Here is a 27,744-nt window from a genome sequence, read left to right as displayed (position 1 = left end):
CATTTGCTCAACATTTAGGAGGTTCAGAGATGATATTTGGGAGTGAGTGAGTGAGGTACAAGTGTTATTTTCTTAAAATGTTATTTTTTAAATATATTAAAATAATATATTTTTTATTTTTTAAAATTTATTTTTGAAATATAAAAACATTAAATTAAAAAAAAATTCAAATTTTAACAAGAAAAAGAAGAAGAAGCATGTTGAACTCAAATTGAAACGGTAATCAATTTATTCACGAGAAACGTCTCAAATATACATTCCATTACCTGCTCTTATTCTAACTTGGTCGTTACTTATTCCAACTAATTTTGACCCTTCTTTAACAAAATTCATTCTCCTGGGACCAAATCTCCCTTTTCTTTTTGTTACTTTTTCTTACTTTGATCCATCAAGAAGATTTTCAATATCTCCACCAATCTAGAAGTCCAAATTTAGCTAATAAAAATAAAAATCCAGCTCAATTTCGTCCCTTCCCTCACTTCACTCCCTACTAATCTCGGCTCCCAAGATCCTTTTCCCTCCTCCCTCTCTTAAACACCTTTTTTACACGCCTCCATGTCTAAACGACAGACAACAAACAACATTAACAAACAAAAAAACACCGAACGATATCATTTCCCACCAAATCTCTCTTTTTCTCACACACACCATGTCTCTTCTTTTCCTCATCTTCTCTCTCCCTCTCCTCCTCTCCCCTTCCCTCTCCTTTTCCTTTGGTAGTAAGTAGTACTCATCCCCTCCTCTCTCTCTCTCTCTCTCTCTCTCTCTAACTACTTTAACTAACTTTCAGGGTTTTTTTCAACTGCTTTTTTTTTTTTCGATTTTACTGCAGATGCTTCATACTTCATAGACTGTGGCGGTTCTACAAACACAACCGATCCATTCAACACGATATGGCTTTCCGACCGTTACTTCACTGGAGGAGCCATCTCTGTAGTGTCGGAGCCACTCCACTTCCGCTATCCTCAAGAAAAAAATCTCCGCTTCTTCCCCCTCTCTTCCGGTAAAAAAAACTGCTACATTTTCCCTCTCCCTAGCGGCCGTTACTTCTTCCGTACGTTCACTGTCTACGACAACTATGATGGCAAGTCCCACCCTCCTTCATTCGACGCATCCGTCGAGGGTACTCTCGTCTTTTCCTGGCGCTCTCCTTGGCCGGAGAACCTCGCCCGTGACGGCGCGTACTCCGATCTCTTCGCGTTTGTCAAAGACGGTGAAGCGGATGTTTGTTTTTTCAGTATTGCCACTGACCCTCCCGTCATTGGATCCCTCGAAGTCCGTCAAATCGATCAGTTATCTTACGATTCCGCAACAATCGGCGATAAGTTCATCCTCGTTAATTACGGCCGTTTATCCTGCGGGTCCAACCAATGGGGCCCAGGGTTCAGCAACGACACTGATGATTTCGGCCGGGCATGGCAGTCCGACTCCGAACTCCGAACTCCAAACACGACAAAAATAGTCCACTCCCTCTCCACACGAGAAACCATAACCGGCACCAATCAGCCACCGAATTTTTTTCCCACGAAGCTTTACCAAACGGCGGTTACTGGAAATGGAATACTCGAGTACGAACTGTCGGTCGATGCGAAATTGGATTATCTGTTGTGGTTTCATTTCGCAGAGATTGATTCCAGTGTGAAGCAGAAAGCGGAGAGAGTGTTTGATGTGGTGGTGAATGAGAAGAATGTGAAGAGGGTCGACGTTTTCGAGGAAGTTGGGAGTTTTGCAGCATATAGTTTGAGTTATACAGTGCATAATTTGAGCAGTAATGTGTTGACTGTGAAGTTTGTGCCAGTTCTTGGCGCTCCGATTGTTAGTGGAATTGAGAATTATGCTTTAATTCCTAATGATCTCTCCACCGCGCCGGAGCAAGGTACGTGTGTGATTTTGTTGTTTTTTCTGAATTAGAAATTAGCAACTGTGAATGTGTTTTTGTTTCGGTAGTGATGGCCATGAGAGCATTGAAAGAGTCGTTGAGAGTTCCTGATAGAATGGGATGGAATGGGGATCCTTGTGCTCCAACTAGCTGGGATGCCTGGGAAGGAGTTACATGCCATCCCAACAAAGATGAAACTGCACTCGTGATATCGCAAATGTAAGAAATGCCTGAAAGTGCCTTGATGCATTCGAGAGATTGTATTCCTTGAACATTCTTTTTTTCAGAAGATGAGTTTTAATCTCATGTTAATAAATATATTTGTTTCTTGGGTTATTTTATTCAGTGATCTTGGAAGTCAAGGCTTGAAAGGGAGTATGAGTGAGCAGATTACACTTTTGTCGAACTTGGTAACCCTGTAAGTATCAGCATCCAATTCCTTACACGCTGGAGATGTTTCACTTTATTTGTTTAAATCTAGCAGACAATATTGGCATGTTGCCGATAGATGCATGGAATGAGCGCATCTTTTCTCAACATTCTACTGCACTGCCGGGATGCATTAGGTTTATTTTTTACAGTGACATGTCTTCTTGTAGATCTCTAACAACTTGTTTCCAGCTTTTGCACTTGTCCTTTCAACCACTTTCATTTTCATTCTGCTCTTTACTGGTGCAGATACTAGTTTTAATTATCATGACCGATCAATTTCTATCAGAGAGTTTATTAAACAAAATTTTTAGGATTTCTTTTGAGTGAACTAAATTTAACTATGGGATTTTTTACCAAGTGAACTCCATTAAACAGCTTTAATTAATGCGAAGGGATCCTTTCTTCTCGATAAAATAACAAATTAATTGTCTTCCAGTTGATCTCGCATGCAAACATGCAACCTGTAGCATCATTACTGTTGTCTCTGCAGAGTCCATCAAATTGAGTCACCTATTCCTGAGTAGATAATCTAAACGTTTGAACATTCTTGACTTTTGCTTTCATTTGCAAATTGTTTACGTCATGGCCCCTTCCTTGCTTGCCTCAAAATTTGTTTTAAAATTTTAGTGACTTGCGCATAATTTTTTTAAAACTTGGATTGACATTTCTGTGGTTTCTTGTGCTTATACTGTTGCTCATCCATTGCAATTAACCACTCTCTTTTAAATCTTCAGGAATTTGAGTACTAATTCTTTGGGAGGAACTCTACCATCAGGACTAGGTCAACAATCTCTTGTACGGCTGTAAGTTCTACAGCATTTATATGCCTTATATCAGTTGATGTTTGTGGTCCTATTTTTTAATATATATGGCAAGCTCTGGTCTCATGTAAGCTAAAAGTTGTTTTATAGCGCATTTCATAATTTAGTACCTCTAATTTAATTATATGTTTCCTAAATGACCCCAACTAGTTTGGGATTAAGGCTTTGTTGCGTTGTTGATTATTTTGATAAATAAAGAGAAATTGATTGGAGCATGTGTTCCCAGTGCAATTTGTTTCATCAAGTGCCCGCCCAAGAAGGTTTTGAGAACCCCCTTGGAGAGGGAGGACTATCTCTCTGCCAGCTCATCTAGAAGGCTTCCAGTTCCTAAGACATTAGATGTGCACACTCATTCAAGTCTATATTTTAGAACTAATTCATTCATGAAAAGAAGTGTACCTCGTGTGGGGAAAGGGAAAAAAATACTATCGAGTCCTTTCATTCTCGTGCTCTTAAGTGTTCCTTTTCTGGTTTACATGGGTGTGTGTCCTGTTTTTCTTTTAAGTAAACTTCCTATGGGGTATCTCTTCTTTGAGTTTGGAAAACGTTTTCTATTCTGCTATATATTTATCCTTGTTTCTCCCTTTTGTCTTAAAATATTAATTTATCAGCTTGGTCAGTTCACTTTATTTATTCAGCTTTATAGTGTAGCACAAACTTTAAGTCCTCTGTGACTGAAGTTAGAGTCTGATTTAAATGATGTTCCGCCATAATTTTCAAGTCTACACTAAGAAACTTATCTAACAACCACTATGAACTTACCCTGGCATTCCATTATGTTATAACCTATCACTTCTGATTTTTACTTTGTAGGGATTTGTCAAACAATCAATTCTCAGGTCCTATACCGGAAAGTCTAGCTTCCGCAACTCATCTGCAACTTGTGTAAGTAGTTTGCCTGCACTAATACATGCTGGAGGCTTGAGTGCACACACTCGCACACACAAAATAATACAGACGCACACAGACACGGACACAGACACACACACACACAGCAAGCTTGTTTGATATTTGGATTTTGAAGCTAAAATTTGTTGTTCTTCTTCATTTCAAGTTTTATTGTCAGCTCGAGTTTAAATATGGTAGTGTTTGACCCATTTCTGTCCTGCATGCCATGATGTTAGCAATTATCATATATACCAGCAGGGAGAAGATTTTCATGCTTTTAATGAATGGTATAGTGTCAAAAGTTGGAAAAAAAAATTCTTGAAATAATTTTACTAAATATTAGTTTCTGTGGATTTTTTTTTATTTGACCTCATGTTTATATAAATGATACCCCTCTTTTTGAAATTCAGCAAGAATTGAGTTTGAGTATCTGTTTTGTATTTAGCTTGTTAAGAAATTTAATCTGGATGCAGAAGATGGATATTTTACCTTTTAAATTCAAATGTGATGTTTTTATGTATTCACCATAGAAGAGATTGACCAACTTCCCTATTATATGTAAATAGAAATGAACCCTTCTTATCATTGAAATTTCATGTTTAGTTTCCTTGGAATTAGTTTAGATAGAATCGAAAAAACTTATTTCATGCTAGTTTTGTATAACTGCGAATTGAAAACTTTAACTCTGGAATGCACACTTGCCATCAAATGCTTATGCCAGAAATGGTGTGGAAAACCCATCAAATGAAACCAAATCACTTGACACATTGGTGGTAACATATACTAGTTGTCCTCATCATCCAAGAATAAAGTGATTTCTTTAACCCTGAGGGGCGTAGCTTAACTGGTCAGGCCCTGGGTTTGCTTCCTAGAGGTCACTAGTTTGAGTGCCACAAACCTCAAGGCCACTGGAGACTTACATGATCGTTAATTTCAGGACCTAGGGGGATTAGTCGAGGTATGCGTAAGTTGGCCCAAACACCCACGGTTTCAAAAAAAAAAGTGTTTTATTTTGTAATTCAATCTAAGACTTGGCTCAATCCATTGTTCATGTGCATTTTTACTTGCACATTGAACAATAGGGTAAGACAACACATGCTGTATTGTTAGAAGCATGTAAATGGGAAGTTAAAAATAGTAGCTGAAAACTGTTGTTGAGAATATAATGCAGTGTTAGTTTTTTGGACTTTGCTGGGTACTGGTGAGATGGATTTGATCACTACGTTTGACAGCTCTTCTAGTAGATTTTCCTCTTTGCCTTTGTTGATAAAGAAACCAAGGCCCTTTTACTATTTCCCCCAACATCAAGTGGTCAAGCTGTTCAGATAAATTATAATGTGGTTCTCATGAGCAGTATATAATACCAAGCAATTATTCGTTTAACTATTTATGGAAGTAATTTTTTTAACAGAACTTCCATATACATTCCTAAGTTGTTTTCTGATAGTATTTGAGTTCATTTCTGGGAGGATGTCTCATTCTCCCTGTAAGTGTTCTCTTTTACCTTCATTTTTTTTTTGTGTCTTCACTGCATTGCTTCCACATTGCCAATTCCTGGAGGCTGGTAGGCAAATGAACTTATGATGAAATCTATACTGTCACATTTCAGTCGCAGATTCCTTTTCTCTGCGTTGGTTTAATGAATAATCACATCTTAAAGGATTGCAATTTCTCTATATTTGAAAAGGAAAAAAGATTTTTTTTTTATCTTTTTCAGAAAAGCTGACCGGGAAAAAGTTGTTTCATGCTCCCAATTCTGTCACTACTTTAAAATGCTTAACTTTTCTCTGGTGTCAAAAATCATATGATATCAAGCCAACTCTGAAGCAAAACAAGATAGAAGCTCTGTTTTGGCTTGAAACCTACTCATTAAAATCATTTTGCATTTCCAATTCTTCTTTTCATTTTTTAGAAAGTACTAATTCCACCTGTTCACAAACCTCCCTCCTCTCCCCTAAAAGAAACTAGAGTATATTTTGTTGCAGCCACTTCATGAGCTCCAGTGTGGATAATTCCCTAGGTATATTAATTCTTACAACTTTTCTTATTGGTAGATACATTGTCTCCCCCCCCCCCCCCTTTTTTTATTTGATAAGCAAATTGATTGAAGAAACACCAATTGGTAACTATTTAAATACCTACAGCATTTGCAATAGAAATCCAAATAATTAATAATTCTAGTTTTGATTACCTAATTATTTTCCATTATTTTATTCCCTCGACATCTCTTTGTTTCCAGGATGTTGAATGGTAACTTATTGGAAGGGCGGGTACCAGAGGAACTTTATTCAATTGGTGTGCATGGTGGAGCTATTGAGTATGCTTCATTTCTAGCTTTCACGATTCTTTTAGTTTATTATATTATTAATTTTCTAGCAATAAAACCTTTGGTATGGACCATCCTGCATTTGAACCTATGTGCAATATCCTTAAATCTCTTGATTCTACTTTTACTTATTTAATTTGTTATGATATGTCGAATATTTTATATTCACCTCAAATCCTCTAGAGTATGAAATTGAAAGACTTTTAATGCTATTTGACCTACTGCCTAAATACCTCGCTCTTTAGAGGACTACATTTACCAAAATAGTAAGCATATACTGTAGGTCCATAGTCTGTAGTTGTCTGTGATATTGCATTATGAGACCTTACTGGATTCATGCTGTCTTAGTCTGTGCAAGAGAGTTGCCTGTCGTTGATTGATGGTTCACAAATCATAATTTCATTGTTTTTCAATCAATTTGATTATCTAGCAAGATGGGCAATCATAATATGTAACAATTCAATTCACATATTCTTCAAACCTGAATGACTAGTCTGTTGGTTGAGTGCGTTTTCCTTTTTAGCCATATCCTTCCAAAAAAATTGTTATCTGCATGAATTTCACCTATGCTGTTATTGAATACCCCTGTTTCGCGATCACTTTCTCACTTCTTAGGGAAGTCCTATCCCACCCACTCTCCCATTTTGATGTGAGATCCCCATTTCAGTTCAAGTTGGCAATGGTGATTAGTATTTCATATTATAGATTACTCTTTGCAGCATCAAAAGATGCTAACAGACAACTCTTTACTTTCAGTTGCCGAATGTTTGGCTCCATGTTGCTCACACAATTTCTGGAATATACCAATTTGCTATTTCTATTTCTTTTTCTTTTTTTGGAGATTAACATTGCTTACGATCGAAATTGAATCAATGCCTCATGCCTGTTACCTTTCAAAAGTACCCATGAGCCAGTGGTCATTTTGTTATTTTATTCCCTGATGAATTAATGTCTCTTTAACAACTCATTACCGGAAAAACACCTTGTTTTACAGTCTATCAGGTAACAAGGGGTTGTGTGGAGTACCATCTTTGCCACAATGCTCTCTTTTCTGGGATAATGGTCGCTTGTCCACTGGTGGTAAAATTGCTATAGGCTTATCCTGCCTAGTATTTGTTTGTTTGCTTGTGTTGGGATACCTAATCTGCATCAGGAGGCGTAGACATGATTATGAATTTGCTCCAACTCACGATCTAATGTGTAAGTATTTTTCAAGGATGTTCAAGTTTGTCATCTTCTAGTTTCATTACATGCATTATGCTATGGCTGTCAGCTGGTCTGATAGGTCATCTGGCACGATATGTTGTTGAATTTTTAAGGCATGCATTACACGAAGCATATTAGATATCACTCTTATAGAGGCCAGTCAAATTCGAGGCCCCACTCCACCTTTGGACCTTATTTTGGCTTCCTTTTATTGTAGAATAGTTTGAAACCATTGATCATTTGGAATTATCTATTCCTGATAAAACATCTTAAAATTCCTATGTTAACAACCACTTGGAGATGTTGTTTTAGAATTACAAAAAAAAAAACTTCCATGGATTAAATTAGGATCTGGAATCAGGGACTAGGATTATACTTGGAGCAGTATATAATATATTAAACTGCAAAAGGAGATCAACAAGGATTGGGACTTGGGAGTGAGATGTCATTCAAAGCACAAGCCTCCATATAGGAGAAAGGTTGCATGTACCCACCACTGATAAATTTTTAGTCAGTGAACTTCTGCTGCTAGATGATGTTGGTACTGTATTGTAGTCCGTCCTTTTGTTTGCCTAGATCCCAGAGTTTTAGATAGCGATATAAAACCAGTGAATACACCGTGCACTTAGTTTTCATCCTTCGATGGCTTTTTTCACAATATGCCACACAGAGTAACGTCCCACTTAGAATCCGTCCAATTTGACTTGTCTTCCAGAGTCTTGAGAAATCCATCCAAACAAGTAATGGTGTCTTATGCCCTATGATATAAATCATCTCATCATCATAAGAGTTTCATCCTTGTTAGGCAAGGAAGCTCAACTTTCCTCTCACACTTGTCTCTATCTGAAATATCCTTACCTCCTAACTGAATCCACATAGATCTTAATTGTTTGTAAGTAGCACAGTGTGTAGTAGCAATAATACTATCACTATCACCTTCAATTTAACTTTATTAGCTGTCATTACAAGCGCTTTCTCATCCTCGGTTAATTCCATTTTATGTTCGATGTTATCACACACCTAGCCAAAGAGAAAAGGGAAAAAGAGGAGATATGTTTTCCGTAGTTTCACTCATCAGTAACAATAATACCATCACCTTCAATTTGGCTTTATTAGCTGTCATCACAGATGCTTTCTCATCCTCACTTAACTCCGTTTTAAATGTAATATTATAATACCTAACCAAAAAGAAAAGGGAGAAGGAGATATTTTTTCCGTAGTTTCATTCCTCCTGGTCTGATTTCAACCTTTCTGAAAGTTGACTCCAAAACTGTAGTTGCTGCTATGAAAGAATTGGAGCCGTTCAGTTTGCATGTGACAACAAAATGCTCTCTATCAAATTTGTCATTTTTGTTTCATTAGCTAGTTGGTTAGGTATCATGCATTCTTTCCTGTGTCTTGATTGGCATTAGAAATTCAATTCATACAATTGTATTCTCCCAGCAATGGCTGCCAAGAGAAACAGGTACCAGAGGCAGAAGTCCTTGATGCTTCTTGAAATGGAGAGCCAACATGCCAAAGGATTGCCATCGCCTTATGGTCCCCAATAACAGTCTTTTAGAAAAAGGTAGTAATGATCTTGATATTCCTCAGCTCACTAAGAGAGCATAGAGAGGGGACCCTGGATGCAGCTGTTGCAGAATGCTCAAGTAGATGAGAGCAGCATCCACTCCACAAAGAGGACTTCGTCTATTTGGAATCTTTCAACAATGGAAACAAGATGGGGTCTTGTAAAGTCACACTGTCTATACAATGCAATGTATCTGAGATTTTTTTTTTTTTTTTTTTACTGACAAAACAAACTGGATAAGCCATCCTGATGTATCATACCGGCTTTGCAGCATTTTATGAGAACATGCTGTGAGTTCATCTTCAATTTATGAAAAGGGCATCACACATTTATACCATTTGGTCCCAGTTTTGGTAGCGTTGGATGATAAACTTTTTGGCTGATTATTTTCTCAGTAATTATTTTCAGCTGAAGCATTGTTAATTCATCTGTTTTGGACTGGCATTTCCATCCTGTAATATCTGCGACAAATTTACACAAAGCTGTTTCTGGTATTCACCGTGGCTAAGCTATCCATCGTTCAGATGGTTTATGCATGCTTTTTAAAGATCTTTCTCCACTCCAGGCAAAAACTGTCAATAATGTTACTGTTTTCTGATGGCTGTGCCGTTTCCATGAGAAATTCTTTAACTGTTGACTCTCTTGTAGAGCTGGTGGCTATGACGTGTAACGCTGTTTATCTGTGTTATAGCAGAAATCACCGTTGATCAAACCTTAAATTCCTATTTTTATCAAGAGAAAATCAAGTTGTTTTCCTTCAGAGTGGCATTATTTTAAATCAAAATAGGAATTAACCAAGGATTGCTTTTAAACTAGAAAAGGAAAAAAAAAAACATTTGTGCTTTGAAATTACAACAGCACCAAACAAACACTAATTATAGAACACACCATGGCTAATAAAGAATAATCTTCAAGCTAAGTCTCTTTGTATAAAGGATCGATCATCCATTATGCATTGTTCTCTAGATATCTAATTTTCCTTCGGAGTAATCTATTATGTGTGTGGATGAACATGACTATCTTCTCATGGTAAAAAACTCAAAGCTTTAGCTTTCATGTGTGAAATTGTGATTAGTGACCATGTATTACAGTGAAAGGATTCGATTCACATGTATTTTCAGGGTACTTGTTAAGAGTCATTTAATGTTCTTAACATCTCCTTTTTTTTATTTGAAATTTATCAAAAACAATTAAAAAACGGTACCATGTAGAGTAGCACTTATTTAACATTTTTAATAAATACCAACATAAACTCAAACCAGTCATTTCTTGCACAATAATTAATAAAGTATTTAAAAGTGGATTAACAGTTGTTTTTCACAGTATTTTTTATTAAAAAATATATTAAAATAATATTTTTTATTTTTTAAACACTATTTTTTATATCAATAATATAAAAATACTAAAAAAAATATTAATTTCAAATAAAAATTATAAAAAATATATTTTTAAAATATAAAAACAATAACTCCCGGCAAACACATGATGAATGCTAGCTAGCTAGCTAGCAGCTGAAGAAAGAAGGATGGAAGGTCCTGGGGATGCGTAGGAACGATAATTAATATTCATCGTATTAGTACAAGCTCGAGATTTCACTGTCGTCAATGATATCTTCGACGCGGTTTTAAGAAAAGATGTGGTTGCAGAAGTGTTGTCCTGTTGAGAATCGTACGTCCCCGTTCACAAATAAAAACTGCGGGAATCTCTGATGGTTTCACATATCATATGTTATGTGCCCGAAATGTCAAAAAGCCATAACTTTGGACTTTGAAGCCTGTCATCACGTCAGCACTTGTGCTCTATCATCTCTAGCTTAGACCCCACGTTCGTGTTCACTTGTCACCTTCCTTCTTGGTTGTTTTTTTCTCGGCTGGTTATGCTCTTCGAAAAGGAATCCGATGAGCATACTTCATCAAGTCCTCACTCTTTTTTATTTTTTTATACGGAGTAAATATATGTTCATTCCCTTTCAAGAGACAGAGCCGCATCAGGTGACCTAATCTTTCCCCCTTTTTATGGTAGAATTCGACAACAAATCCTTGAGAATTCATCAGATGATTCTTTTAACACAATATTATAGCGCGTTAAGTTGAATAATCTTATACCTAATTAAGCAAGCAGCATGGTGATTAATGTGTATGGTTGGGGACTGTATCGTGATGCAAGTGTGCGTAGCTGATACGACGGTGAGAGGTGTTGTTTTCAACTTCACCCTATCTCCTTGATGAGATGAGATGATATGATTGATGTTTCCACACTTGATTCCAACTGGGGTTTTGAAAATTGACTATAACTAATAATTCAAATATAATAAATTGAAGGTAGACTAATCATTGATTAATTATACCTAGCTGTCCAAGTTGTGGCCGTATGTATGGAGTTGATTTTGCTGGTGTGCTAACTAACTATCATGGACCTCTCGAGATATTATTAAACATCGAAGAATTACTTTATCCACTTCTCGAAATTAATATCAAAAGAGATAAATTCATAGCATACTCGTTAGTTTTTATGTCTGTTTTTGACATATTAAATCAGATACTTGTTGTGATATTTGAAAAATCATAGCATCTGATAAGACTTTGTTTAAAAAAATCTTGAAGCCCCAACTTTCCCGTGTGCCCGAAATAATTGAGGGTGTTTGGGAGTGTGGTAGCGGTTGCTTTTCAAATAGCTTTTCGTACCGAAAAGCATGCCAATGATGTTTTTTTATTTTTTAAAAATCATTTTTGATATTAACACATCAAAACGATCCAGAAAGTACAAACCGCACTCAATTTTAGCAAAAAAAAAAAATGAATTTTTGCAAAAAGATGGTTGGACCGCAGTGCCAAACGGCCTAAAGATATTGTTTATTTTTGTATTTTAAAAGTGTTTTTAATAAAATTTAATTTTTATGTTTTTGGTATTTTTAGATCATTTTGATATATTAATATAAAAAATAATTAAAAAAACATTATTTTTTATGTATTTCCGAGTAAAAAATACTTTGAAAAATAACCACAACCACACTCCCAAATATAATCAAAGAAAAATCAACCATGCGGACTTAAACTTGGATGTTGCTAGATACGGCCACGCTATACTGTAGGGCTTGGTATTTTTCAATGTAAAAAAAATAATAATTAAGGTAAAAATAAAATAAAAATTAGGTCATTTATTAGGTTTAATAAAATCACCTTTTAAATAATACAAATTTTAAAAAATACAAAGACAATAAATAAATTACCAAAAAACTTAATAACATATACAAAAAAAATCCAAAAACACCAACCCAAACACGTCCAAGTCAAACTATAAAGTTCAATCATATAACAACTCAATGTTCATGGGTGGAAAAAAAAAATCTGGGTTAACTCGCTAATCTTGTGACCATTGGCACAATATATATATTATTCCATAGAAAGGGGAAAAAAAAAACATGAAAACCAATTCTCAATGTTCAATAATGAAATTAAAAAAATTCTTTAAAAAAATATATATAAAAAAAAAAATCAAAGTTAACTCATGTTAACCTTGAAAACTTGTAACCCTATTTATAAGCTTGTCATGGTCACCCTCATATAAGGCAAACCCTAAAAAATATTAAAGCAAGAAATGTAATAAAAAAGGCTTAAAAAATATTAATAAATGAAAGGACATATTTATTTATCTAGTAAGGATAAGAGAGATAGAAAAGGGAGAGGAAGAAAAAAAATCATTTGGAACCCAACCATTGCTATGACAGCAACATGCATAGCCCAATAAAAAGAATACAAAGAGTCGCGTAGGCGCTACTTGAAGGGTACGAGTGTCGCCCACTTGTGAAGCAAACGCCAACAACTTCTCTCAATCCAAACTCTTAATCACAAAAACAAAACAAAAAAACAATAGCTTGAAAATACACAAATGCTCTGGTTGCAAGTTTGATTTCTTTTTCTAAAGGTATGAAAGTTTTTATATTGTTTGTTAAAAATATAAAAAAATCAAATGACCCAATCAACCTGTAATTAAAAAAAAACCAAAGTTAGAATTCTTAAATATCCTAGGTTGAAAGTTTTAAAATTTTTTATGCTTTTAAGGGTATGAAAATCTTAATGTTGTTCCTAACAAATATAAAAAAATCAAATTATTCCATATCAATCTTTAAATAAAATTTTATTTTAAGCACAATATAATTTTTACAATGCGCTCTAAAAGGTTAAAAAATCAATCGTCTCCAAACAATTGCGTAATGAATTACGTCTCTTATTGAAAATATCAATTACCGCAAGAGCAAGCTCGCCATTTTTTGTTGAATGGGCAAAAAATTAATTATATTATTATAGTGAACAGTGATTTATGTCTATGCCTATAAAGTATTATTATTATTGGTGAACGAATTCAACTTTCAGCTATTATTATTATTATTATTATTATATAACGAGAGAGATGATTACTCTCAATGAATAGCCAAGATCCTTTAGAGTTTTTTTTATGAAAAAAAAAAACTTCAGGAGAAAACCTCAATTCACCAATAATCAATGACCTTGTTTTAAAAATAACATATAACACTAAAATCTTTGTACTTCTCTGAAATCCATATTAATTAATTAATTAATTCATCCAATTTCAAAGAATCACACCCATGCCAGGGCGTAGCTTTATAAGATCCAAAACAGCCGCTAGTATATCTGTTTATTTTTATTTTGAATGTAAACGCATGCATAGAGGTCCACAATTTCTACAAATTCGTACGAAAAAAGTATTTTTAAAAAATGTGTTGACTTGGTTGACCTTGGTTTATGCACGAGAAGAAGGCTCCTCTCCCCTAACTAAATGACTCTGTACAAACACAGACACATACCTGAATATTAAAATCTCAATCTATTAAATTAATTATTCCCCACGTAGTGAAAATTCAGCCTGTGGTTGAGTGATCTGTACTGAAAGTCCACATGAGCTTGCACATAAATAACAGTGAATTCGTCTTATATTAATTGAGATCATCTTGCTTCCACTTAATTTCTTGAATTTGAAATGAAATAATACTTCAATTAAATTAAAATATAGTATACTTTGACAACTAGGGCTACTAGGTGCTAGCAGAATAAGACGCAACTGGCTTGAATGCTTATCTGCGGCAGAAGAAAACAAGAACGCTGTTGTTTTTAAATAGAACCAGCGAGCAACCAAGTGGACGCATTTACATTTTTGACTTCGTACGTAAATGTTTGGTTTATGCGTGCCATGTCGGCAACACTATACCTTATATTCTGCTAGAGTTTTAATTTCCACCGATAAAATAAAACAAGGAGGGCCCAATATTCTGGAGTTGGAGATCGGACGTAGCTCTGTATTTAGCATCACATTGGATTTTATGCATGTGATTTAAAGGGTAATTTCTTAAAACATTATTTAGGTCGGTCAGATTCGTCGACCTCACTTGTTTATTTATTAATTAATTTGCTAATCTATGCACAAAACCAACAAGGATTATTAGGGGCCCAAGAGAAACTGTGAGTATTATGCGGGACTTAACCCAGTTTATAACCCCAAGGACAGGAAAGTTATTTTCTCTTGTGTTTTTATTTGTTCTTCTGGAAAATGTTTCACTTTAAATTTTGTCCTGATTCTTAAAGCCAGTAAAAATCTGCATCTGGTTTCATAAAATGAAGAAATAATTAAGCGAAATTAAAATGCATGCATGGCTAATTAACCAGAGGAGTCGCACTAGCTAGTCTCCAAAAGCGAGAAAACGATGCCTGAATGAGACCGTCGTCTGAACTATTTAAAGAGTTGATTTTGACCAGGTAAAACCGAATGAGACCCCGTCAATACATGCAGTTGGCAGGTTCAATTAAACTCTATAAATATTGACTTCATAACTCTCTCTCTCTCTCTCTCTCTCTGTTTTGCCGTAAAGAAAGTGATAAAACCTAATTTCCCATGACATTAAAGACAAAAATGAAAAATGAATGAAAATCATGTATAACTTGATTTAAACTTGGAAGATTAAAGGTAGTGTTTGTGGCTGTGTTTTTAAAATTTTGAAATTTTTTTTTTTGTTAAAATTGAGTGCGGTTTGTATTTTTTGAATCGTTTTAATGTGCTGATATCAAAAATAATTTTTAAAAAATGAAAAAAATCATTAGCATGTATTTCAACACGAAAAAACTATTTAAAAAACAACTACTACCACACTGCAACACGCTCTAATTGTTTGGTCACCACCTGAAAATTCTTAAGTGTATGTTCGGCTGGCCAGTTTAATTTTTTAATTAAAATTTAAATTAAAAAATATATTATTTTAATATATTTTTAAATAAAAAACATTATAATTGTGATCGCCTGCGCCCCCATAACATCCCCTCTTGTTTGCAGTGCTAATAATTAATGAAGGCTGTGAAGCTACAGAAGAGATAACGGACGATAGAGAGAGAGAGAGAGAGCACAAATTGCCAAATTGGTGCCTTATCTTCTGAGAAACTACCCCTTACCTGTTAAGGGCTCTCTCTGACACACACCACATCTTGACCAATGGGAAGAGTTACGTGGCATGCAGAGGTGGTGGGCCCATTTATGACCAATGGGATGATGCTAGCTGCTTGATGTGTCTCCCCGTAAAATTAATTTTTTTATATATATCGTTTTAATATATATTGATAATAAAAAAAATATTAAAAAATAAAAAATATATATTATTTTAATATGTTTTTAATTCAAATAAATTTTTAAAAAATTAATAGATACTTCAATTAAAAAAATAAAAAATACTGCAACATATAAAACAGTCAACAAAAGCAACTTCTAGTGTTTACATGATGTGGGCTCCATGCCTTGCCCCACTTTACAGCCTAGCCTATTTGCTGCTCTAGCTGTACCCATTTTTGGTTTACCTTGAAACAATTGTTTCCGCCTAGTTGTTTGTTCTTTGGCAGTGTCTGTCTGAAAAATCGTTGTAGAACTTAGAAGGGATTTTAAGAGTGTTTTTATTATTATTATTATTATTATTATTTAAAATTATTAAAATAATAATTTTTAAGATTTATTTTCAACATCATATATAATTTTAAAATATAAAAAATCAATTTAAAACTCAAAAACATGAAGAAAAAAAATTGCAATTGTACCACAGTGCGAACACCACTGCTCAACTAGGACTCCCAGTACAAAAATATTTCCCTACAGGCTCTAGAACTAGAATAATTCCTTTTTGAACAAGTTTTTAATGTTGGACCCTGGGTAGATTTAAGAATTTTCAGTTGGTGGCCAACAATTGGCTGTGTCGAGACGAAAAAATCAATTACACACACACACACACATTTATATAAGAAATATTCATGTCAAAGTAGTAGATTATGCAATAAATGCCTCGCTTTTTTTATCCATGGAAACTTAATTACTTCTCTATCGAGTCTTGTATAATTGATTCAAATCCAAAATGATGATTTTAAAAAATATGTCCACTTACTGCATCAACGACATTGGGGGGGAAAGCAGAAAAGATAAATGAATAAAACGAGGAGGTTCAAGCACGGTTTCATTACTAAGCCTTGACATGTCGTTTGCTGGGGAAATAAAATGACAGGTTTTTGAGAAAGAAACTACCACAGGAGTAGAAAGCAGCAATCATGGTCACCGCTACGTTCTAGAGTTATGAGACGACGATCACGTGGTGGATTGACCCGAAAAGAAAGGTCATTGTCCACGTCGGTACAGAATCAAAGCAACGGTCAAAGATATCATGATTAATATCACGACCCTTCTATCTGTTTAATTAATTATTGATGTTTCTACCCCTAACTTTTGTTGTTATTCTAATTCTTGCAATGTGTGCGTGCGTGTGAACATGTTGAAACAAACAAACAAAACAAGTTGGAGGAATATTAAAGGAATAAACAAAAGGCCAAATAAATTATTTAGTTATACTTTGCCCAAATTACCTTAGTTTTTCCTAATGCAAATTTTATGTGGTGCTAACTCACCTTTTTTGATTAATGCAGATAACTAGAGGTTATCTACTTAATTAATCTTTCAGTTTGATGCAAGTGGCAAAAGCTGGAGGCTAGGGATTAGGTACTGGACGAGTTACTTTATGCTCGATGCAAGGGGGAAATAGCCCATGACACGTATGCATCAACTTCATTATAAATTATCTTGTTGTAAAAGAAAAGACGCCAGAATCTAAATACCGATCTTAAGGATAAGCTTGTAATTAATTTTTTAAAAAAATCTCCAGTGCTATATTTATGATTTATGGATCATGTTATTTGATTCGGATGTTTGATGTTATTTTGTAATTAATGATATTTATTAGTATTTTTATATCAAATGAGTATAAAACAAAAAATCATAAAAACATTTTTATATTAATTTATATTTTTTTAAAAAAACCAAGAATGGAATAGTGTTTCGGTTCAAATTGAAATTTGATTTTTACGCATTTCATTGGCTGAAAACCAATTAAGACCATATACTTATCTCTACACACCAAACAACAACAGCAATGAACGGTTGTCGAGGTTGGATAATTGCCTATCAAGTCAGGGAATTTCTCATGGAAACATCGGCATATAGAGTATATCTTTTTTTGTTAATTAATTAATTAGTGTTTATTTATAGTAAAATTTCAGTTTTTTGAGCCCATCTTCTAGATGATCAGCTGTTTGAGAACTTCACGTCGAGTGGTGCTTATTTCCTCTGCTTTTGTTGAGGCCAGGAGGAGAAATTGGTGGTGCAATTTCCCACCAACATCCATAGAAAACAAAAGTAAAAAATGACCAGATCAATTCTCCTTTCCTCCTCCAACACTCCAAGAGCCATAGCCTCGGATTTCTTAATGCAGTGACGTCATCAGGTACATACAAACCCAAACCTGCGGGCATTAAATCACTGTATGTATGCATGCATACATTCCTGTCTGCCCCATTTTGGCATTACTAATCAGTAACAACTATGAGCATAATTAATGGTTAGTAGCTTAATCTAAATCCCAAAACAGATTAAGCATGCATCCAAATCAAAGATTCCATCACATACGTGTATCGTCTGTATTTCAGTTTTTAATTAAATTAACATGGCATGGCATGGGTTCGGTGGGTATGATGTGGCGTAGACATCCTAAGTCATCTCCGACTGAAAGCCCTAGGGAGTGGGAAAATGGTAACATGTCATTCACATATATATATATTATGTTTCATATTAAGATAATCACGAAGTTATATTTTTCTTTTTTTTATCTTGGAGATAGATGAACACGTGCTCTTGCTTTTGAGGCATATGAGGCACTCACCCAATTGGGATTGCTGACATATGAGTAAGTTAGATCCTCTTTTATCTCTTTCTCTTTATCATCAAATATTGTTTGGTTGTCTTGTGATAAGGGTGTGACGTATATTTTGATTTCTTTTTATAAAAAAAATTGAAGATATTATATCTATGAGAAAATGAACTAAGTTCGTTAATTTATAATAAAAAAAGTGAGAATTTAATGTACTTCTAATAGGCTGGCATAAGATTCAAGAAAGCAGTAAATTTGAGTCATGTGATGGTATAGTGATAAGAATTTGAGATCAAAAATTTGTTTTTCATGTGATTCAAATTCGAGTCCCATTATTGCTAGTATGATGACTTACTGGAAAACTTACATGATCGTTAATTTTATGACTTATAGGATTAGTCGAGGTGCTCGCAAGCTGACTCGAATACCCACATTAATAAAAAAAAAAAGTAACAAATTAAAATCATACATTCATATTAATATTAAAAAAGGAAAGTGTTTATCGGATGTGACAAGGATCTCCTGGATAAGCATGGCCAGATAATCAAGAGGAAAAAAAATCATGGTAGACAAAATGGCCCATTAATTACTAAAAGTAACTAAATAGATGAATTTGATAATGATCAAGAGGAGGTAATTAGTATATAATCAAGATGCGCTAATCATGTCCTTGATGGAATTAAGATCTTGAAGAGTGTTTTACCAGACTGTCCAGTGGAATTAAACAAGTGATAATTGGAAGATAACATTGATTAATCTCTTTAAGCTAATCCGGCGAATTAAATAAAAGTTGCCATATTAACTATAGTAGTCAGGCTTCATTGTCATGTTCTATGTGTGCAAGCGTATTTAACTTTATTGGCCGTTCATGCGATCAGGTAGGCTGCCAAGTCAGCATAATCTGGGTACCTGGATTATCATAGACTTTATAGTAAGATACAAACATGATCAATAATCAATTAACGAGGAGAGGATATGATTACTGATGACATGATTGTAATTTTTTTTTTAATGTAATGATGGCAAATTTGCAGTTCTTTTTTTTTAAAAAAAAAAAAATTCCTACTTGGATTTTTTCAGCTATATTTTTTTTTATTCACTATTTGTTTTTCTTATCTTCACTTTTTTATAATATATTTGTTATACATATTTTTTGTTAAAAATTATTTTTTATTCTCTACACTTAGATATTTATCGCTATAGCTTGATCTATTTATACCAAATTTTTGTGTTCTTATCTTCACTCTTTTATAAATTTTTTTTTTTGTAATTACTTGGTCTTTTTTAACTCTTTTTTTAATTATTATACAAAAATAAAAGAAAATTACTATTTTAGCGTGGTGATTGGGAAAATGATGTTTTAGTGTGGTAATTACAACATTGTTATATTTTTCTACTATGTTAACAATTAACTTGAGATCTTAAATGTTTTTATTTATATGCATGATCTTTATTTTATTTTATATATATAAATATCAGTATTCTAATTCATTATTATAATTTTTATTCGATATCAAAAAATATATTATTAACATTCATGTATTTATGTTTTTGCGCTAAAAATAATAATTTTGCTTGCAATGAGGCGAGTCGAAGAGACCCGTCAAGACTCTTATTTTCATTGTATTTATTGGCATGTATTGTTCCTTATTTATTTAATTAAATCCATGGATATGCATAAGTTTTTTATTATTTGTCATTTAGATTTTTTTTTAAAATATCTTAAAAAAACTTATATATTTTTTTTTATGTAAAATAAAATTTATCCAACCAGGAACAGCGACAAAGTTAAGGGCAAATAGGTATTTCTTTGTGAAAAGAGAGCTTTTTTTTTCATAGAACAATTCTAAGAACTCAGAAATTGAAACTAGCGGTGTACATGTAAGTTAAATGAAGAAAAAAAAAAACCCACCAACTCTCTTCCCCTCCCCCTCCCTCTCCAAAAAAAAGAATATAACATAATTTTGCTTATTGAGTTTGCAGGACATTCAGTAAACTGTAAAATTAAACATGATACAGGCAAGAAAACTGACCCGGACATCTCATATAAAAAAAAAATATATAACATAAAATTAAGTACCATCAAGTCGTACAAAAAATTCGTGGGATTAATCATGTGAATTGATTGGTTCTTAAGTTGCTAGGCGATCTCAGTAATTGGTCAGGGGTACTGACAATTTTTAAATAAGCAAAATAATTGCATATCATCACGGGCATGGCACGCCAACAAACCACCGTAAGATCCTCTTTCTTACCTTTTTGTTTTTTTCTTTGGTTTCCTGTACCCACCTGTTTCCTACAACTAAACTCGTCCACCCCTGGATTTGAGTAACTATACTAATCATTCCACTGTCCGGACAGCTTACGATGTAAGGAGGAAAAACCTTAATCGGTAGACTAGGTCTACGCCATTTATGGGTGACCCACACGCTTGCGCTGAAATTGTCAAATGACATCTCAAATCAATCCAATAAATTTAGATTGGTAGTGTACATTACAGATAATATATTTTGGAGTTTTTCGTTTTTTTTTTTAAAATTATTTTTAATATTTAAAATATCAAAATAACTAAAAAATATTAAAAAATTAATTAAACAAACAGGAGCTCCATCTTTATCGCAAGAGCTAGAATGCTCTCTCTCTCTCTCTCTCTCTAGGACAACCCTCCGTTTTATTCACACGTGCCCACTTGTAAAAGAGGGGCAATATAACAGAGAGACAGCTTTTTCGCATCACCACACGGGAATACCGTACATCTATTAAAAAAAAAACTACTGTATTTTTGACGCATTCAAACTAGTAATACTCCTATAATTTCCTGTTAATTAACCTTTGATTGGTGGATTCATGAAATCAAGTGGACTCTCTAGTTGGGACCCACTTAGAAACCAAAAGAAACAGAACCATAGCCAACGGTAAAATGTTATGCTCAACTTGCCACGTGGGCCCTTTAGAGACCCAGGACCATCCGTACAAAAGCACCTTTATTTTTATAATACCACTTCTTATGTTGTTTGTTTTCCTATTTTATAGTTAGTGTTTGAAAGTATTTGAGTGATTATTTTTAAAAATATTTTTTATTTAAAAATATATTAAAATTTGTTTTTAAATTATTTTTGATATCAATATAAAAAAATAATTTGAAAATAAAAAAAATATTAATTTAAAATAATTTTTAAAAAATATTTTTAAAACATAAAAATAAATAAAATTATTACAGGGCTAGCCAGAATCTCTTGCCCACCAAAATATATCAAATCCAGGGCCTCGCAAAAGATGTATTTTTCTTTAACCCTTGGATTAAAAAACAGGGCACCCCAACTTGCAAGGTACTAGTCGTATAGATAAATGAGGGCCTAAAATGAAAAGTTAAGAATAAAAAAAATATTAATTTGATTTTTTAATGCTTATTTTACACGCTCATACCAAGCAAAATATCAAGATATCACTTCTCTTATAAAAAAAAATGATATTTCTATACATCTTACAAAAATCTTAAAGCATTTCAAAACATTATTCACTTCATAATTTTTTTATAAAGTTATTCTGATTTTATAATTCATGTTATGAGTTTGACGAGTTTACTCCAATTGATTCAAGTTGTTTTTTAAAATTTTTTTTTTTCAATCTTATTCTTTAATATGAAATTGATCGAGAATTATTTGGTTTGTTTTTAAACCCTCTTAAATTCAAGTTTTTAGCATTAATGTTTATTAAATATATTAAAATATAATCAATTTTTTTAAATGGTTTTTTTTATCGTATAAGAAAAAAAAAATTTATATTTATACTATTAAAAAAATCATATTAAAAATATGTGTCGATTCTAAATAAAATCTTCCCTATGAGCCGAGGTAAAAAACAAACAAGAGGAAACCCACTTGGTGGCAGAAAATGTCAAGTGTTGGTTGGGCAAATGAATGGAATGATGATATTATCGAAGGAGGTTTTTGATTTGAGAGATACTGTGGTGAACCTAGCCAATAAGACAAACCAAGGTTGGAAGAGAAGGAATCAAACCAGGCAACGACGTCTGAAATGATCCCCCCCTTCTGGGAGTTTCTTGTTGGGCGAGCCTCTGTCCTTCGTGTCTATCCATTCCCTTACCCTTGGCAAGTAACAGCAGCATTGATCTTGCAAGGCCCACTAGCGTGTCAGGCGAGTCGAACCGAGTTGAACCGAACCGAACCAAACCCTATCTCTATGATCTCATTCTCAAAGTGTATATCTAGATTCCAACTGGCGTGATAAAAACAAGAAGAAATAATAGACAAGATTTTTTTGATGGAATGCAAGTAGCAGTCGGGTGATTATCAGATAAGATAGAAGGTAGCGCTGTGACCTGGTGCGTGTAAAAACAATATCAAGAGGTAGAAAGAGGAGACCATGCTTGGTGGTCAGCAGTAGCAGCGAAACTAAGCTCAGGGGGAATGAACTCAACTAAAAACACGGTCCCCAGTCATGTGAACCCCATCAACTTGTTGGCATGGGTCCCACTCTACATACGCAGCCCACAACACGCACATACTTGGTCATGACCCTAAACCTAAAGCCCCCCCTCCCCCCTCGCCTCGCTATGAATTGAATCTTCCTCGTGACTCGCCACCATCTTGGGTTGACCCAACTCCCCCACATCTCCCCTCTATTTTCCTAAACTCCACCCGCCCAAACCCACCCCACCCCACCCCACATTAATTTCCCTAACTAATAAAATAAAAGTAATAAACAATTAACTAGCCAACCCACTCCTCTAGCATCTCTATATATATAATCTCTAACCCTCCTACACAACCCACTTCATACCTCTCTCTTTAGTCAACAAAAACACCTCATCTCTCTGTCTCTTCTTTTCCTTCTCTCTTGCTCCTCTCTCTTTTACAACAACTACAACAACAACAGGGAAAAAAGATGGATGGAAGCTGCATAGATGAAGGCACAACTAGTAGTACTGATAACTCCATAACCATCACACCAACCTCCCTCTCTCACTTCCCACCACCTGCTACCACTACAAAATCACCACCCGAGTCACTTTGCCGTGTTGGGAGCGGCAATAGTAGTGTTGTTCTTGATTCGGAATCAGGTGTCGAAGCTGAATCGAGAAAACTCCCTTCTTCTAAATACAAAGGTGTTGTCCCCCAGCCAAATGGTCGCTGGGGTGCACAGATTTACGAGAAGCACCAGCGTGTGTGGCTCGGGACATTCAATGAAGAAAATGAAGCAGCAAGAGCGTATGATATTGCTGCTCAGAGATTCCGTGGAAGGGATGCCGTGACTAACTTCAAGCAAGTTAATGAGACCGAAGATGATGAAATAGAGGCTGCTTTCCTGAACGCTCATTCCAAAGCTGAAATCGTCGACATGTTGAGGAAACACACGTACAACGACGAGCTAGAGCAAAGCAAAAGGAACCACAGGAGTAACAGTGGGGTAAATGGGAAGCAATACAAGAATACAGCAAGCTATGAGAATAATAGTTATGATCATGGTTGTGGTCGGGTACTGTTGAAAGCGCGTGAACAGCTTTTTGAGAAAGCTGTGACTCCGAGTGATGTTGGGAAATTGAATCGGCTTGTGATACCAAAACAACATGCGGAAAAGAATTTTCCTTTGCAAAGTACATCAAGCAATAGTACCAAAGGTGTATTGCTTAACTTGGAAGATGTGAGCGGCAAAGTGTGGAGGTTTCGTTATTCTTATTGGAATAGTAGCCAAAGTTATGTTTTGACAAAGGGGTGGAGCAGATTTGTTAAAGAAAAGAACTTGAAAGCTGGTGACATTGTTTGCTTTCAAAGATCAACTGGACCTGATAAGCAGCTTTACATTGATTGGAAAGCAAGAAGCGGGCCCAACCAGGTTCAACCGGCCGTTCAGATGGTGAGGTTGTTCGGGGTTAACATTTTTAGTGTACCTGGGATGGAAAATGGGTGTGATGGGAAGAGATCAATGAGGGATATGGAGCTTTTGTCAATAGATCATCAGTATAGTAAGAAACAAAGGATCGTTGGAGCCTTGTAACATTTTGTAATTTTGTTTTTAGTTTCTTGGTTTTACTTTGTGTTTTTCTCTTCTTGGCATTTTGTGAATTTTAGGAAGGTTAGGGGGGAGAATGAGGGGTGGGGGGGTCAGGAGGTGTAGCCGCTGCTGCTGCAAGTTGCAAAAGGCTAATTGTATATTATATTATAATTACAAGACAAAAGGCTGAATAAAGCTTGAAATTAGGCACAGCAAAGTTTTAAAGAAAATGGATAACTGTAAATCTGTTTCTGTTCACATTGCCTTTTATATATATATATATATATATATATATATATATATGCTTCAGGAGACATGAGAGAGAGAACAGGTGTGGATATCACCTTTATCCTCAAAAAATCTCAGGCTAATTGGCTGATTTATCATTATCGCATCCTGTCGAAATTAAAAAGTGTTGCACTTTACCCCTAATCTCATTACATGTTCACACACGCTCCCAGCCTGCCTTTGTGGCACAAAAAAATGATGGAGATTTGTGGAACAAGTAGAAGACAACTCATCCTTTATTTTCCAGAAGGACAACTAAGCTGGCGAGCGGCAAAACCTTTTCTTGTGAAACATATGCTTTTCTGGAAGCATTGCGGAGATTTTGAGGGTGATGTTTTATTTTGTTTCAAACATGATTAATTTGCAGCTCTACTTTCAAGTTCGTTGAGCCTGCTTTGTGTGGTTTCCTATATTATTATGGTTTCTTGTGTGTTTTTGATTTCCCCCCCTCATAAAGACAAATAAAAAAAAATGTCATGAATCAAAACTCTGAAAACCATATAGTTAAAAAATTCTGGTTCACAATTTCAGAAAACGCTATTCTGATGATATTCGACTGGATGAAATTCATTACAATGGGATATTTCAAAAATCAAATATAATTAAGCCAATTTAATTTATAGTTTATTTAAAAGTGTGATGGATATTGTTTTTCGAGATATTTTTTTATTGTAAATACATTAAAATAATATTTTATTTGTTTTTATTTTTAACATCACTGTATTAAAATAATAATAAAAATATTAATTTAAAATTAAAAAAACTCAAATTTTTATTTGTAACCCAGATTCATGATCTAAAAATGCTAGCAGTAATTGGATTCTTGTGCATGATCTGTACATTCAAGATCTTCCCTCTCACCAGGCGGATACAGGATGTGGCATTTAGACAGAACAAGGGTGACAAATTGCGTGGCTTGTTGAATGTATAATTCTTTTCAAATCCCAACCTTTACCCTGATTTTGGCATATTAATATTTGTTCGAAGATGGCAACTTAAACACCTCAAGATTGGCCCAGCCCAGTGATTTGTTAAGGTCTCTGTAATTAAAGCAGAGCTTTGACATTGCTAATGTATTGAAAAATGTCAAATCACGAGTAATGTCAACAACAATATTGTAGTCAAAGATGGGATTTTTAAAAGAAATAAATGGGATACTGTACTTTTATGCGAAACACCCTCTGAACCACGCAAGATCATTGACATTTGCATAACTTAATCAAGAATTTCGAAGATACTAGTCAGATTTGATCCCAAGTCTTCTTACAGCTAAAGATCATGCTAATCTGCTTGCAGTTTCCTCTGGCAGGATTAGTATTTTCCCGCCATTTTCTTAGAGGGTAGGGCAAGCCCCCCCTTACCACTTGCACTGAGCTTAATTTGTGGCTTCACAATGGAAATCAACTTTAATAAAGTGGCATTCAACCATTCTGGATATCAGGGACAGCCATAGTTTTCCTTCCATGCCCGACGGATTCGTTTTTCTTCTTCTACTTTTCTTTCAGATATGGACATGGAAAGCCAAATATTCGTGACTGTCTTGTCATCATTAAATTCAGTTGAAAACTTCAAATTCTTTTTGGCTAATTTACACATGGCTGTTGAAATATGTCTTAAAAAATAATCTTGCCATAATTGACTGGGAATCTCAAATATTTTAGTCTCGGAATTGTTGGTTTTTTTTTTTGGCACGTAGCTGTACTCATTAATTTCTACAATCAATCCCAAGACTTTGTCTTAAGAGGCCAACGAAAGTTGAGACATGGACTTAGATGGTGTTTCGCAATGCTGGTGTGGCTATGGTTTAGAAAAAAACAGTAAAATATTTATTTGGTTAACTATGAACCACAATTTATTTTTACGTGGGTTCCATTAGAAACTGTGTTTCAATTGCAAAAAATAAAAAAACAATTATCTTTTGCTTTTCATGCGTTTCCGCTCTCTTTTATCACCAACAATTTACAATTGCTTTCCCAACTGTTCTCTATGTCCCTCATCAATTTGCAATAACCCAATTTTCCAATGGTAATAACAAACCTAAAATTTCACTGAAAGCAGTTGTTGTAGATCTTTCATGTGGTTTCATAAAACTAAATGCAGAGAACAAAAAGTTTACTTACTTAGTAACTTTGAAAAAGAAAACGTAAGGGAAGACTAGCTTGCTGAACACTTTTCTCCTTCTTTCTTCTTCGTTCTTGTTATTTTGTGAATGGTTGTATCCCTTTCTTTTGCTCTCTGTTCTCTCTCAGCTTTCCATCCCATGTCTTTGTTTTTCATCTCTGGTGCTGGAGATGGAGAAGGCAATGGTCCCTTTTCCTCCGTGGTCTTCTCTAGCTTTTATAAAGCCAGAGGACGGCCTCTATTTCTTTGAGAAGAAACAGGAAAACGAAATTTTTCTACCTTGGTTTCTCTCGGCTCCCCCCTGCTCAGGACAAAGAAGATGGTAATAAAGGCATGATGTGCTGTTGGTTGAAAGGAAGCTCTCTCCTTTGTGTTTTCTCGTTTTCGTCTCTATGTTAGGCTTGTTTGTCGAAGCCCTGGTTCTGTTTTTCTTTCCCCGTCCTTTTCATCTGTTTTTTTAAGCTTTTCCCCCCTTTTAGCGAGCAATCGTTCTCTATCTTTTATAGCTAGAGAACAATGTCGTTTCTTCCAGCCATAAAATGTGTTAATTGCAGGTGTAATGGTGGGAGCAGCGGTGGGCATCCATTTCAATCGGGAGGAAGATGAACGGTAATGGGACGACGATGTTTTTAGTGTTAAATGGCTATTTTCATTTTGGCCCTTGAAGTTTGAAAAGTTTTGTAATTAAGTCCCTAGTTAAATTGTAACTGCACCCCTGAATTTAGGTGAAACTATTAGATCGCAAGATGATGCAGTGTTTTCTGAGTATGATCGCAACCCCAATTTAATTCCAGATGACTTTTTACCTGATATTGTTCATGCTTCGGCCGTTCAAGGCTCACAGAGGCCTTCACGTATGGATTTTGTACGTGATGAAACTGTAAATAGTTTGATGGAACAATAAAGGAGTACATTAATGTGTAAGGATTTTGCATTTTGTTATATAATCATAATTAC

The 27,744-nt window shown here is 34.7% G+C and overlaps 2 protein-coding genes across 2 annotated transcripts; both read left to right on the top strand.

Moving 5' to 3' along the window:
• Window positions 1-461: 461 nt before the first annotated feature.
• On the top strand, window positions 462-9,459 carry LOC118047650 (receptor-like protein 4). The gene is made up of 9 exons (XM_035057002.2): window positions 462-719; window positions 833-1,876; window positions 1,948-2,098; window positions 2,226-2,297; window positions 3,046-3,114; window positions 3,946-4,017; window positions 6,260-6,337; window positions 7,341-7,546; window positions 8,996-9,459. Exons 1-9 carry the CDS (start codon window positions 650-652, stop codon window positions 9,100-9,102), a joined length of 1,869 nt encoding a protein of 622 aa, XP_034912893.1. The 5' UTR covers window positions 462-649; the 3' UTR covers window positions 9,103-9,459.
• A 13,683-nt stretch (window positions 9,460-23,142) lies between these two features.
• LOC118047664 (AP2/ERF and B3 domain-containing transcription repressor RAV2) lies at window positions 23,143-24,421 on the top strand. Its single transcript, XM_035057015.2, has one exon. It carries the CDS (start codon window positions 23,272-23,274, stop codon window positions 24,379-24,381), a length of 1,110 nt encoding a protein of 369 aa, XP_034912906.1. The 5' UTR covers window positions 23,143-23,271; the 3' UTR covers window positions 24,382-24,421.
• Window positions 24,422-27,744: the final 3,323 nt, after the last annotated feature.

The sequence above is a fragment of the Populus alba genome, chromosome 10 (assembly GCF_005239225.2).
Source record: "Populus alba chromosome 10, ASM523922v2, whole genome shotgun sequence".
NCBI lineage: Eukaryota > Viridiplantae > Streptophyta > Magnoliopsida > Malpighiales > Salicaceae > Populus > Populus alba.
Note: the sequence above shows the minus strand (reverse complement) of the source record. Positions and strands in the feature narration are given on the sequence as shown.